The sequence below is a fragment of the Abrus precatorius genome, unplaced genomic scaffold (assembly GCF_003935025.1).
Source record: "Abrus precatorius isolate BTA unplaced genomic scaffold, Abrus_2018 Scaffold2, whole genome shotgun sequence".
NCBI lineage: Eukaryota > Viridiplantae > Streptophyta > Magnoliopsida > Fabales > Fabaceae > Abrus > Abrus precatorius.
Genome location: NW_020874362.1, coordinates 33,795,414 through 33,811,266, shown reverse-complemented (window position 1 = coordinate 33,811,266; position 15,853 = coordinate 33,795,414). Strand labels below are relative to the sequence as shown.

The 15,853-nt window shown below is 28.5% G+C and overlaps 1 protein-coding gene across 1 annotated transcript; it reads left to right on the top strand.

Moving 5' to 3' along the window:
- The first annotated feature begins 4,486 nt into the window (after window positions 1-4,486).
- Window positions 4,487-8,929, top strand: LOC113858912 (50S ribosomal protein L21, mitochondrial). Its single transcript, XM_027491707.1, has 5 exons — window positions 4,487-5,028; window positions 5,116-5,196; window positions 6,374-6,475; window positions 8,287-8,361; window positions 8,450-8,929. Exons 1-5 carry the CDS (start codon window positions 4,603-4,605, stop codon window positions 8,570-8,572), a joined length of 807 nt encoding a protein of 268 aa, XP_027347508.1. The 5' UTR covers window positions 4,487-4,602; the 3' UTR covers window positions 8,573-8,929.
- The last annotated feature ends 6,924 nt before the right edge of the window (window positions 8,930-15,853 follow it).

The window sequence follows — 15,853 nt, the reverse complement described above, 5'->3', positions numbered from 1 at the left end:
AATTCTTAATTTGCATGCCACTGAATTATATTTCAATTTATACCCTAAAAAAGTACATAACTGCTTCCACTAAATCTTTATAGTTGAATAATTGAAAGTGTTTAGACTTTTTAATTTAGAATATAATTTTTTTGCAAAGTAAATATTTATATTAATATTTAGATGAGTTTAATTTTAATGTAATTTTTTTATATTATTTAGTAAATATGACTTTTAAATTAATTAATAAAAAACTAATTATTTACACTATGATAATTCAAAATTAAATGATAGTATAAACAAATATTTACACTATCACTATATTCTAATTAAAATTTATTTATATGTCATTATAATGTTTTATAAACTTTTTATTTATGTGAGATGCAAACATTACTGATATAAAAATTACAAAAATATAATTAAAATTGTTTTAAAAAAAGATTAAAGTAATTATGAATTATTTTTTTAAGTAGTCAACATGACATAACAACTCAAAAACATAACTAACTCAATTTTAGAAGTCTAAATATAAAAAATATCTAAACTTAAATAAAAGTGTAAAAGATGAAAGCTTAATTAATCAAGACTGGTATAAGACATAAAATTCTCAAAACCTATTCTAACTAACTTATTAGCATATTAATTTGTCTCTCTATAGATATAAACAAATGAAATAAAGAATAAAAATAATCTTAAATATTTAAAATGAAAGAAAATTAATCCTTAGAGTAAATCTCAATCCAAACATAATAGTACCTTTTTATATAATTAAGTTAACTCTTAATATTAGAGTTTAGCTTCTAAAGGAGAGAAAAAATTGTATTTACTAATGAAACCAATAATAAACTGACCTTTATCATCATAAAACAATCCTTCACAAGCATCAGTCTTATTGGTAGAGAAAGAATAACTATTTACATTCAACTTAACTTGTCTATGATTACAAGGCACTCATTTGACATATAATAAGTCTTAGAGAGATTCTTGGAATCCCTAAAATATTCCTAAAATAGTATCCAATATAATCATTATAAAAAAATTTATTTAAACAAGCAATTGATGTTGAATAGAAGACTGTTGAATCTAGAAACATTTTCTATCTTTCCATAAATAATAAACAATCACCTCAAAAACTCTATTCTAGTCAAGAAAATTATTTGGTGCTAATCATTCAAATTATAGAATGATTATTCCAAAAAACTAGAACTAAAAAAGCAAACTTATTAATTAGGCAAAATAAAGTGGTTCCAAATATTTTTAGCATAAAACAATATCTTAGAACATGAATAACAATTCCAGAAATATCACTACACCTAGAACATATGTCAAAATCATCCATTCCTCTATGATAAGTGCCTAATTTGAGTTATTGTTTGCACCAATTTGAGTACTTAATTGCTCCAAAGTTATGAATTTGAATGTCCATTCCCTCTTTAATCGTAGAAATTCAAGTTAGTTAGTCTAGTTAATTTTACAATTGGGATAGAGATTCATTCTTACTCCCTTTCTACTTAACTTTTGATCTTTAGGAGCTTATTTTCAAGTGGAAGGCATATGACAGTCAAATCAATTCTCGCTCAAGCAAGGTATTTTTGCTTGAGCAAGAATACGCAAACTAGAACAAAGCCTTTGCCTTGTTTTTGCTCAAGCGAGACACCTTAGCTTAAGCGAGAATGCCTTTTTCGCTCAAGCGAGAAAGTTTCACTTGAGCGAAAATTCATTTATTCCAATTTAAACAAGGAGAATCAAAGGGAGAAGGAGACGAACATATTGGGAAAACACAACATAGAGAAGAGATTTAGGGCAAAGAAGATTGAGGAACCAACCATCTTATTTCTTTTCTCTTTTCATTGCTTTGTAATAGCTATCATGAGCAGCTAGAACCCTTGTGAAATTGGATGTAATCTTCTACTCTGAATTATTTTGATGGCTTATTTATGATATTTTCTTCTCTTTATATAAATGTTGGTGGTTCTATTGGTTTTTAATGATTGGTTATATTTTATGAAATAGTCTTTTGACTTAGGATTTATGGTTAGTTGGAAAACAAATTTTAAACTCAGATTCAATGGAATTCACTCGATGTGTTGTGATTTTAGGGATAGGGTCCAATATATTGATTGCTTATTAACTCTTGTAATTAATGCATGGAAGATTGGTTGAATAATTGAGAAATCATTGTTCATTTAATGCTTTTAGGAACTCTATATGGAGGAATCAATATAAGGAACTGTATGGAGGAATAGATATAAGGAACTGTGAGAAAGTGCATCTACATTTATATACTAGTATTTACATGTTTGGTCATCAAAATATGGAAGGGAAAGAATGATGAAATCTAATCCTCACTTAATTCATAACTTTTTATCCACCAAACTTTTACTTTGTTTTCTATTTAATGGCACTTCTCATTCATAAATAAATTGTAAATATTTACTTGTTTTTAATTTAGAATTTTAAAAAGGATATTAGAAGTTCTTGATATTCTATCAATCTCTATAGATACGACAAACCCTTTTATATTACATCAAAAACTTGGTACATTTGCCAAATCCTTAACACTCCCATATTTCTCATCATTGGTTAATGATTTACCATAAAAAAAAATTTCAAAGAAACAAAATAATTTTTTTTTGGGTGCGGGGTTTTCTCATTTCTAAACCATTTTAAAGATATCATTGAGAGTAGGACAAATAACATTGGGATTAGTAATTGATTGATAAGCATATTTAATAGAAAAATATCACTAACGATTTCCAAAAAATAGAATCATGTTTATTAGGACTAAGATTATGATACAAAATTTTAAAATAATTAAGAGCAAACAATTTAATTTTAGCAAGATCACGCTTTCAACTATCACTTTAGATCTTTCAAGGCTTCAATTATATTTTCTGCCTATGAACATAATAACTTTATGAAAATAATTTAGTATTCTTATTCCTGAAGGTTATCCATTTAGCCTTAAAGTCATGATACCAATTACCTCCAATCTATTTAAAATCATATTTTCCTTAGAAAATATATTACCAAATGTGTACATATTCTAGTAAGATATATTATATCTAAGTCTGATTATCATGTTTTTAGTCTAAGAGTTAGTGCTTAACTGATAACTTTTACCTTGATTATGAAAGTTACTATGTGTAATTTAGAGAGCAAAAAATTTAAAGAGTTTATCATACCTACAAGAATTACTTTATTTCAAATTTTAAGGCATAAAATACCATAATCAAATTTTAAAATAGAAATATAAATTATAAGGTGCTTGTTACGATATTTATAAACTTGAAAGAGTATTCTATTTTTTTTCTAAATTAACGATTATGATTCTTTTAATATCTTAAAGAATAGATGGTATTAATGTCTTTTTTAACTAAATCACTAACCCTACTATCTATTAGCATAAAAGTAATAGTGACGATTATTTCGTGTGTAAAATAAGGCATCAAACTCTCTTGATTATAAAAGGTACAATAAATTTTACTAAATTATAATCATTTTGGAAAGAGAGCATCCAAGATTCATTTGTTACAACCATATCAAGCACTTTCCTAAGATTACTCATATATTAAGTAAAAGGATTTCCTTCAAATTCCTAGTCTCACAAAGATTCAAATACAGCAAATTCCCCAATAAATTTATAATTATTAGGACCTCTTTTTTCAAAATATGACAAAATTTAATTAAAGTCTCAAGTCACACAATAGATTATTTATGGAGTTATAAAACTTAATTAAATCTTTCCAACATATAATTATAGAACAATCTTGAGTAAAAACATATATTGAAGACAAGACCTACTCATCTTGACTAGCTTTGTTGATTTTCAAATGAGTAACACATTTGATTTTCAAGAGGAAACCCTTAATTTTATTAGAATTCCAAGGAGGTCAAATCCCTCTTGAAAACATTATGATATTTACTTTCTCGGTCTCATCTAAATTAATTTTTCTAATTATACTATCATTTCTCTCTTTATTTATCCTAAATTCATAAAGAATAATGCAATCAAGACTATACATAAAGATCAAATTATTAACTAATTTATAAGGTTCTTCTATTTTGTTATCTTAACATCTCATTAGAAGTGTATTAAAAAAGTAAAGTCTTAACTTGACTTCATGTGACTGAGAAGGTGAAGGAGTTCTCTTATAAATGTAAGAATTTAATGTTTATGGTACTATTTTTCTCCTAAAATTAGTGTAAAGTTTCAGTTTATTTTATTTTCTTATTAAAGTATTTCAAGAAATAATTTCAAAATCAAAACATCATCAGTTTATAATAATTTGATATTGGTAATTTTTACGTTAATTTATAAATTACAAAATCATTTTATATTCTTTCACGTATAAAATAATTATCGCTGTTAATTTTAGTAAATTAATAATTATTTAAAAAACTATAAATATTTTTTAATCACTAAAATATTAAAGAGACAAGACATCCAATGCCGTTAGTCCGATACGCCCTTACTTCTTAAAAGTATTTGCTAGTGGGCTTGTTCCATTCATGGGTCGGTGGGCTTAGGCCCATGAGTTGTGGTGTGAGCGGAGGAGCAAGTAGCGCGCGTGAGGGTGGAGGAAAACCTAGTTGTGGCTACTCAGAACAGCAGCATCCATGGCCAGTAGGAGGTGCCTCCAACTGCGACCGTTAACGACCTTTCTCTTCTCTAACCCATCATCTCTCCGATCACTCTTTGTTCCCCCTTTTCCCAACTCCAACTCTTCATCACCTCTTCTTCCCTTTTTCACCATTTCCAATCCCACCTCTGCTTTTCCACAATGCCCCCAGCTACGATATTTCTCTTCCGACAACCACCAAGACCATAGCGAGGAAGAATATGATGATGATGATGATGACGACGACGACGACGTCGATGATGAAGATGACGACCATATTCACGTGTCGAGTGGGAAGAAGGCCTATACGAAGGAGGAGATGGAAGCAGAAGCGGCGGCTATTGGCTACAAAGTGGCGGGGCCCCTTCTAAAGGATGATGATCGGGTTTTTAAGCCCTACGAGCCTGTTTTTGCTGTTGTTCAGGTTTTCATTTTCAAACTTTCTGTGATTTTCTGTATGTGTTTTATTTTATTTTTTCCATTTTAGTAACCGTGTGTTTTTATTGTTTAGATTGGTTCGCACCAGTTTAAAGTAAGCAATGGGGACAGCATTTTCACTGAAAGATTGAAGTTTTGCGAAGTGAATGATAAGGTGACTCACCCTTTTGCTTGTGTGTAATGTGAGCATGAATGACGTTTGTTCTGGGTGCTTATGGATCTATATTGGTTTGAATTTGGGCTTTGTTGGGGTTGCATGACCAGCTCCAAAGGCTAAAGTAGAGGCTGGTTTGTAATCACGAGATAAACAAGTCCAGGATCAAGGGCTCTGTTGGGGTCGACATGACAAGCTCCTCTATAATTCACTAAAAAGCAATACATTAGAAGTATGCACTACTAACATAACGATATTAAATCTTGGCATAATCAGTGGGCTTGAAGGGCATAATCTTATTAAGCAAATCATGCTCAACCAAGTGACTCGCTTGCGCCATGTTTCCAAACATGGCATCGGGCGTTGGCCTTGAGGTAAAAGCAAAGCACGCTACATCCTCCAAAATGCTAACTAAAGTGTTGGCAGAAGTTAACACAACATCGGCACCAACAAAATGTGCTGTAATGTTTGGGGCCTGAATTGCATTTAGTGTAGCCTTATAACAAAGACTTAACATTTGGTAACTATCACGTTCTAAATTGATATGTGATGTCACTGCTGACTTCAATTTTTCATAAAATTCCACAGGAAAAAAGGTCAATGTTGTTCCTGAGTCAATTATAATGTTACACCCTGTATTTTTTGAAGTTGAATCACATTCACAATATTGTTTCTCATCTTATGATCTAACTTTTTGGGTTGAGTTAGGCTTAAAGCCTAAATTCAACAATATATTTCCCTCCTTTGCATGATTCTTTGAAGTGATCCTCATTTAAAGAAGGGCTATTGCTCGCGTTTGCATTAGGAATGGCAGTCTCTTTAAATTTTTAAAAATAGTTTTATTTGAACAGTTTTTATGTTAAACTTTTGGACCTACTGCTGTTGGATTATTTTGGCAGGGGAGGGGCTACTTGCTGCTTACTCCACACCTTGTGGGAAAAGGCTTGTGTTATTGTTTTTCGTACAGCTGCTTCTTACCATTTTGATTGTTCTACAAACTACTTTGTTCGCCTAGTTCTAGATACCCTATGTAATTGCCGTATGTTTATATAAGTGTGAGTGTAACAGCAAACTTACTAAATAATAATATGTGGCTTGTTTTCTTTGTATTAATTATTTGCTATTTCTTTGTTTTGGAGTCTTTCATTGAAGTTAATTGAATATTATTCCATTGCAGTTGATCTTGAACAAAGTTCTGTTGCTTGGCTCTGCAAGTCAGACAATTGTTGGCAGACCCATAGTGCCAGATGCAACTGTTCATGCTGTTGTTGAGGAGCATGTAAGTGTAGAACTTCTCATATCACTTATGCAGAATCAGCTTTCTTATTATGGGAGTAGGAATAGAATAGGTTTGCATAGAACAATCTCTTCCCTTTCAGTTTTGGTTGCACCTAGGCTGCTGTTGCTGTTCTTTCCATTCATATGTTTCCAATCATAATGTAATGGAATTAGAATTGTGACTAAATGACAGACTTTCTTCTTGGTGACAAAATTAACTGAAGTATATAATGCATATAATTTATGTATTTGCACACAATTTTGCTCGAATAATATGGTCATATATAATCTGTAAATGTGTAAAGTAAACCTAACCAAAAACTGTTGTTTGCATTTTGCAATAATTTTTTCTATGTCAAAGGGTTTTGTCATTGAAATATAGAGATGAATTTAAATAAAAGGCACAAGTTAAAGTGTTCCCTTCAGCATTCTTTGCTTTTCCTGCCAAAATATAGATAAAATGTTATTTCCAAATTAGCAAAGTTCAAAAAAAGGAGTGGTGGCTCAAAACACGGCAAAAGACAGTAGAACAACCAAATTTAGATAAAGTTTAACTAACCTTGTAAGCCCCAAACCAAAGTTACCCAACATATCTTCCACAATCCTGTATGGTGTGCTGTAACCTGTAATGCCATGACCTATTGAAGGATTAAATTTCTGGAGATATAAAGAAAATGAAAGATTCATGATTTATCATGGTAGAACAATACAAGGGGAAAGCAAGTTATTTATGTTATATGGAAGACATGAATAGGTAGAGACAGTAGACTTAAGCAAAAATGAAGGATAATTGACTTACCAGCTGTAAATGTATAGGTCAAAGTCCATTATTTTCCTATTCACTTTGTTTTGCTGTTGTCCCGTTAGTTGTTCTCCTCTTACTGTCCTCTTCTCTCTCTCTTTTTTTTTTCCTTCTTTTTTTATGTTTTTTTATTGCTTTCAGTTTCTGGGTATTTTGTGTTTTTTTTTTTAAATCTCCTTATCCAGTTCTAGTTTTATTTGGTCTTTAATGTTTTGTTACTTCAAGGCATTGAGTTAGAGGCTTAAGCTTGTTTATTTTCTTGACTCAACTTGTTTATTTCCTTGACTCCCACAACAGTGTTTTTGGAGTCAGCCAATGTGTGCTGCTATCCGAGATTGATAACTGATTTCTTCCTCCATTTCAAATAATAAGCCCATTCAGAGATATAGGTCAAGCATGTTGTTGGGAAGGAAATAATTGAGGTTTAGTAGTTCAGGTCTTTTCAATGGAATCCAGCAATGCAAATCCAGAGAGAAACCCCATTATTTTGTAGTCCCAGAATCATGTTGAACTTTTCACTTGGACCGATTAAAGAGAGAACAGAGGGAGGCAGGAAGTCGACCCCCATGATGGGAGTTCCCATTGGAACCAGTCAAGTGGTTAGTTCATCAGTTTTCTAGGTGGCCTAACCTTTATAAATGAAGTTCATTTTAACCAGGCAACTGACCTTTTCTAAAGCATTCCTTAAACTGAACTCTGAAACACAACTGTTATTTGTAAAAATCAAAAGTCATCTCATTCTTGTGAATTGGATTTTAAAATGTTAGAGTAATGCTGCTCATAATGCATTCCAATGTCATCATCTATGTGCATCTCTCCTGCTTCCTGCTGCCCCTCCCCTTTGACTGTTCCTCTTTTATCTGCATCCGGGCATTATAATTGTCCTGTTTCTAAGAGCTTTTGATTTTTGTGTGATGCAAGGATGAAAATTTAGTGTTTTTTCTTATCACCTTATATTTGTTTTTCCATCTATACACTTGCCTGCGTGCTCATTTTTCCTTTTATATCAGGCACTAGATGCTAAGGTTATTATTTTTAAGAAAAAGAGAAGGAAGAATTACAGAAGAACCAAAGGGCACCGCCAGGTGAGTTGGAAAGCATTATTTAATTAGATGTAGTTTCATAACTAATTATTGATACTAATTCTGTTTGATGCATGGTCACCACCTTCAGGAGCTGACCAAGTTAAGGGTAACTGATATTCAAGGAATTGAGAAGCCTGACAATGTATTGCCTGAAAAGCCTTCTTTAAAAACTGCTAAGAAAGAACAGAAAAAGGCTGCAGTCACAGCTTAAAAAGGGTATTCCTACCACCTTGGCCATCAACAGTAATTGCTCTGTATGTCACAAGGGAGTTTTGACAATTGGGATGGCTTGTAGTGAGGATGACGATATTACTGATAAGCTCCATTTTACATCTGCAAATGCATGTGAGGTGGAAATAGTCACCATCCGCTTGGTAGTGAGGTTGAGGTTTTTTAGGATTGATTACACAATTTTTCTTTTCTCTTTGTAATGCAATGTTTAGTGGTTCGATGTTTGAACGTAAATCCATCGATTCTTAAACTGGTTTCAAGGTGTCAAGAAATTTAATAATGAAACGACTCTTTGTATTCTATTGTTAATTAAAAAGGTGATACTATTTAATGCGTTTTACTGATTTCTGACTGAAATAAAGCATGGAAATTCGTCTTTCAGATCCTGTGCTAGGAAAAGCACAAGTCCAGGAGAATAAGGACCCCGAAGTGATTTGTACATGGCAAACTGGGGGGTTAAGATTCGATTGAAGACGACAAATAAAAATTCGAACTTGACTTGCAAACAATTTATGGTGTTGAAATCTTTTACTTTTGCTTAAAGGATTGGAAAACATTTCTCTTGGGCCCAAAAAGCTTAACTTTTGTCTCTTGGGAGATTTGCTTGATCCTTCAACCAGGCTACTTTTCCCATCTCAGTAGGGGACCTATGGTTCCTTTGTAATAACCCGTTTCTACTAGGATATATACAACATGAAAAGCCCTTCACAGTTGGATAAGATATTGCTCTCAGCATTTGAATAAAATTTGCCAGAATATTGATATGAATTGATTGGTGATACAATTAGTTACCCTTTGGTTTGGAAGTGTTAATTTTCTGACCCCACAGGCTGAATAACCAGTTTTGTCAGATTACATGTATGCATACAAGAGAAATTTCCGATTCAGTAATATCATTTAACAGAGTTTTTAATAAGTTTAGATAAATTTCTTAATAAACATTTGCACGAAGAAAAGAAAATCAATTTAAAAGTTAATATAAATTAAACTTCTCATATAAGTTAAAGCAAACTTATGCACTTCAATTTTTTAAAATCTCTCATTTATCTTTATAAATAGCTAAAACTGAATAAAATTTAGCATTTTCACTTTTAAAAAAATTAGCTGTGAGGTTTTACAATATAAAAAAGCTTCCATTACCATTAGCTATAATCTAATATAAACTTAGGTGGTAAACCAAAATGCTTTACTCATGTGGTTGGGTAAGAAGAAGAGAACATCATGGACTACTTTTATGAATGGTGAATCTGGTAGGATAATACTGTTTCGGGAGGCCATGAATGAAATTACGAATCTTAGAAAATAAATCTCTTTCATTGATAGCCACCCCTTTACTGGAAAAAAGATGAAACTTGTCAATTGTCATTGTCCATTATAAGTTATGCCCAAACTCGGGACTAATACCCAACTTTGGATAGAGACAATGACTGAGTAAACGTTTTCCACAATTTCCTATTGACAACACCTATCCACTGCTGACAGCTAGTTCCCTCTACTCAAATACTTGATTATTGCTGAGAGTAGTGCAAAAGGAAATGTGCATACATGTCTCTTCGCCCGTGGTTGACCTTGGACTTGATTATTCTGGGCTGTTTCACGTGTCCATGACACCATTCTTTTCCTCTAGATTGGTAGACCCCATAAACCCAAAACTATGTTAAGGCTTTCCCATCATGAAAGCCATGTTAAGCCCGGAAGGAATAATATTTAAATTAGTGACTATGCTCGGCATGGACCACTCTCCCACACAGACACAAACACAAACAAACCCACGATCATCAATTTAATAAAAAAATATGAGGATAATGTGCCAATATAAAGCTGGGCTTGTTCTTAACAACTTTGTGAAATATTCTTATTATAATCTTTTATTAAGTATGAGAAATTCACACGGATCTCGCTTTTAATTTGAAATTTTTTTTCTCATCCTTTTATTGGAATGTATGTTTGCCAAAATGTTGAGAAAAACTATGATCGGTGAAATTGAAAGTAAAGATGTTATTATAGTCTATAGAACAAGTAGAGGTCAACGAATTGTTTTAAAAACTTTATATTAATTTTGAAAATATTAAAATCAAAATGTCGTTGTTATAGAATTTTCTCTTCCATTCACAATTCCAACTCGGGGGTAACTTTTGGGTGTTGTGTGGGTCGTTGCAAGGGTTAAAGAGAATAAGAAGTGGGAGAATATCTCCTTCCATGGAACAAAGTGGTTCTAAGTGGACTCACTTTCTTTGTCACCTCTCAATACCTCTTAGCTACATACAAGGAGTTGGTAATTTGTAGAGCACTTTCGCCGCTTCCACTTTCGTTTAAAATATGCTAATAAATTATTTGTTGCAACAGCTGCTCCACTTCTTGCCACTGTATATAATATTTAAAACAATAATTCTAATTCCTTTTGTCTTGCATATCTATAAATCTTTTTAATTATTAATTGTTTTATAATTTTAAGATAATAAATATATATATGATTTAATATCTACTTTATAAAATAATAATCAAATTATTAAAAAAATAAATAAGAACACTTGAAACATTTGAGAAGGCTATAAAAATTGGCCGTTACCTGACTTTCTGTTACAATTAGTTGTGGCGGCGATGAACCTGCTGTTACATGTGACCATTATTTTGTTTTCAAGGTTTTTTTTAAATATGATAAAAATAAAAAAATTACTAAAATATAATATTTATAAATTATTTTTTAAATTATTATTTAACACGTCACTTTAAGTGTTTCGGAACAAACTAAAAAAGAATCTAATATGATACGATATGATAATAAAATAAAAATAAAAATAAAGATTCGTTAGAATATTATAAGATAACAAAATAATATTATTTAGTTATATATTGATAGCAAAAATTATCTTAAATTGTTTATAAGAATACATATTAAGTTTTATATCAAAATAAGATATACAAATTTTCAATAGACTAATAGATTCTATGAAATCTCAAAAAAATCAGGCGATTCTATTATTCATTAAAATATATATATATATATATATATATATATATATATATTATTTGAATCGTTTCATTTGCGAGGAGCCGTATAAAATGAAAAATTTCATGTACAATTATGTAATAGAGATGGAATTGAGAAACAACCATCAACTAAAACTCCAAAAGAACAAAATTTTGTAAACAACGTAGAGGAAGAATGAAAGGAATATCCTATCGAGGTAATAATATTTGCTTTAGAAAATATGCTTTTTTTTAATAATAAAAAATAAATAGTATTCATATAAAAACTGACACTTGTTTTTTTTAGAAATTAAAGTTTAACCTTGACACTTATCTTTAAATACTTTGTTTTTAGTGTGATAACATGAATTTATAATAAATTTTATTTTTTAACAATAAGAAATAAATATTAGTCATTGTATAAAAAAATAATGTTAAATTTTACATAAACAAAAAAAAGTGATATTTAAATTAATGTGTCAAAAAATACAAATTTTTTTATACTCTTTTGATAATTGTTTTTTTATTTTTACCGTATTTTTTTTTTAAAAAAAAACTCTTATTTTCACTGTGCAGCATCCACAGACATCTTTTGCTTTTAAATTGGACGGTAGATGGTGGATTTTGATTAGACTTGTGTAAATAGACCTTTCCTAAAGAAAGGTTTTCATTTTAATCAACAGGTGAGAGAGAGAGAGGAAAACATCTATTCTATAAATACTTTTCTTACACGGTGACACATCAAAATAAATTTAACAGTGAAACTACAGGTTCTTTTAAAACACTAAAAATATCTTTCGATCACTGTTAAAGACTAATTTCTTAGATATAAAGATCATTAATGTATTTTTTTATAATTGTTTATACACATAATAAAATATTAAATTTAATCAATATATTTGTGGGATACAATTATCTACTAATAATGTTGATTTTCATTTTATAGACAATTTCATCTAGATATCAATAAATTTAGGTTCTCAAAGTGATGTGATATTTATTTATTGTCTCTACGGAGCATTCAACAATTTAGTAATAGGCACTATTTCAATTTTCATCACAAATCGGCATGGTGGAGTACTTGAAATTGATTTTCTATCCCTTTATATATAGTTTATGTTTTGTTGAAGAAAAATTATACGTTGATAGCTACTTTCTCAGTGTGAAGTGAGTAGAGAAAAGAGAGAAATAAAAAGAACAATAATTAAAAAAAAAGTGATTACTAATGTAATAAAAAACAAATATACGAGAAAATAAATAAAGAAAAAGTGAGAAGCAATTAAGAAAATAAAAAGAAAAACTTCACACGTATAAATTTAACATACTGAATAAATCTATATTAACTGCTTGGTTAAATATGAAAGTGTTTGCTAAAGTATTTCTAAATTTGAAAATATATTAAATATTTTTTCTAGATTATACTAAGATATTAAAAGATATTTATATTTTTTTAAAATATATCACTAACTCTACTAATAAAATTAATGGTTATAATATTCAAAGATATTTATACTCTCTGATTTTTCAGAGTACAGTCAAATTTATCAAACGTGAAAACTGAGTTTACACAGTTTTTTAAATAAAAAATTACATTGCAATCATATTTTTTTCAAAGAATTTTTTGGCTATATAAAAATTACATTGCAAAGACGTATTTCTTGAGTTCTTTTTTTAGTTTGAACGTATTAAGATATTTTAAACAAAATATCATTTAGTTATTAATTTATAGTTGGGATAGATTAAGGACAGACTAATTTATTTCAACCTTTAGGATTTATAATTTTGTAGAGGTTCGTTTGCATCACATATATGGATAAAGTAAAAAAAAAAAACAATGTTACCTTTTAAATATGTAAATTTATTCATAGAATATACTTTTTAAATGATAAATAAATTTGTTGGCGGTTTGGGAACTCTTTTTCCATGTGGTTTCTATATACTTTTTTCTATTTATTGTTTTAGATGGTGAAACTTATAGAAACAATAATTATTAATAAACATGATAGATTTCCATGTTAAATTTAACAATTTTACATGCATAAAATTACATATGGTGAAAAAAAACAAAAAAACCTCGTGTTGGTTGATTGCCAATGTGCTATTATAATTGCGTTGATCCAAAATATATATCACCTCATGTGAAAATTTTATATAAATTATTTTATAAATATAACTAATTTTAAATTAATAATTTTTTTTTTACTTTCTCATTTTACATAGTTTTAGTCTACAAAGTCAAATCCAATATAATTATATTGGAAAATTTGTATTTTTTTTAATGCTAGACATTAAATAAATATTGAAAAAATATTAAAAATAAAGATAAATATAAAATATTCACATGATAAAATTATAGGAAGAATCCATTGACTATTGACTAATAGTTTGTTTGCACCGTGGACCAGGACGAGGAAAAGAAGAAGAAAAAAGTTTAGAGGCAATTTATTTCTCTTTTTAAAAAATTTTATAAAAAAATAAAAATAATAAAAATATATTTATTAACCTAAATTTTAAAAAAAATTTCATTTTCAATTTTTAAAACTAAAAAATAAAAATAACATCTAAAGTGTTTTTAAAACAAAAATAATTTTAAAAACCAAACTAACAAACACATCTTGTTTTTCTAAAAATAGTTTTTAAAATTATTTTAAAATATAAATTTTAAAAGTTAAAACAAAAATAAACAAACTATTTGAATAAGAGGAGGAAAGAGGATAGTGAAAATGTTTTGGATCGGCTCCAAAAAAAATTCCAAATAGAGAGGATGGGCACAGCGGGGAGTTTTTATTATTTTTAAATTTTATTTTAAAAAAATTTATACAATTAAAAATATATAAATTAAAAATATTTTTTATTAAGAAAATATTATATTAAAAACTGAGTTTTTTAGATTATTTTAAACTTTATATGGTTATTTTAATATAATTTAATACTTCTTTATGTTTTTTATTTATTTAAATAAGTAGAATAAATTTTTTAATTTATTTATTATTTTATTTCTATATATTTTTGTCGATTTTATTCCTTATCTAAACAATTACTTTATTTAATAACTCTTTTATATAATATAATTTTAATAAATTTAATGATTTATTTATATAATATTATTCTAATGATTGTTTATACAAAATTTTAGATAAATTAAATATTTATATACATATTAATTTATATTCATTACTTATATTTTAAAAAGTATAATATCTATTAAAATAAAGTTATTGATAAAGTATAACTGATTCTTAAATTATAAAAACTTTATAAATTTAACGTATTTAATAAAACTTTCAATTTAATGATTAAATCGATAAAAGCTAATGTTTATGAAAAAAAAATATTGAAAAGAGCGAGCTTTACAGAATTTATGGCTGAAATAATTGAATATTACATGAATGATTCAATTTTTGTTATAAAAAATATTTGATAAGATTTTATAGTATCAATTTTTTAATAAAAAATAATTTTTTGTAATGTATGATGCTGTTAGCTCTAAATTTCAGTTTTGAAATGATTTTTTTTCACTAATAGTGGATGGCCAATGACAACCCTTTAATTTGCAATGAACAAGGAGTCAAAGAATTTGCTAACCAGTGGATTTCCTCTACCTTTCCATTTCTAAATATTTTGTATTTCCATTTTAAAATTGCAAGTCACAGTGGATGCACTAACTAGCAACCTAGATTTGAGGTCAAAATGAAAATATGATAATGATAAAAATATTAGCCAATAAGTAATGTATTAAAGAGAATATGTTTAATGAATATCATCTTATTCTCTCATGGGACTTGTGATATCTCAAAATTTGACACCAGAACTTGATCGTAGATGTTCTTAATGCTCAATCATTACTACATTAGAGTATCATGTTTTTAACATGAGTTCCTCCATTTAATCTTATAGAGGTGCAGCTTTTGCTGCTGTTGACATAGACCATGGATTTGTTCTCAACCTTGAATTTTCAGCGCTGAAAATGCTTATACATAAATTAAAATTTTTGCCAGCAAAAACAAAAATGGAATTAATTACACTACTCTTCATTTTAGGATAAGCATGATTTCTGAGGCACTTTAATTTTAGGTGATGTTTTCCTTCTTGAATATATAATTAAATTTATTTTTTATTTAGTATAAAATTTATATTATTAAGACAGAATCTTCTCACACTAATATAATTTAAAAAATTTTACTCTTAATTTAAGACTTTTGTTTAATTTATATTTAATAATTTAAACTTATACTACTGAAAAAAATCTTTTATATTATAAACAATTTAATAAATTACTTATAAATGATTC

Excerpts from the sequence above, each read along its gene's own strand:
- LOC113858912 (XM_027491707.1), top strand. The coding sequence starts at position 4,603 with ATGGCCAGTAGGAGGTGCCTCCAACTGCGACCGTTAACGACCTTTCTC. Across the intron at positions 5,197-6,373 it reads TTTGCGAAGTGAATGATAAG|TTGATCTTGAACAAAGTTCT; the intron begins GTGACTCACCCT and ends ATTCCATTGCAG. Across the intron at positions 6,476-8,286 it reads ATGCTGTTGTTGAGGAGCAT|GCACTAGATGCTAAGGTTAT; the intron begins GTAAGTGTAGAA and ends CTTTTATATCAG.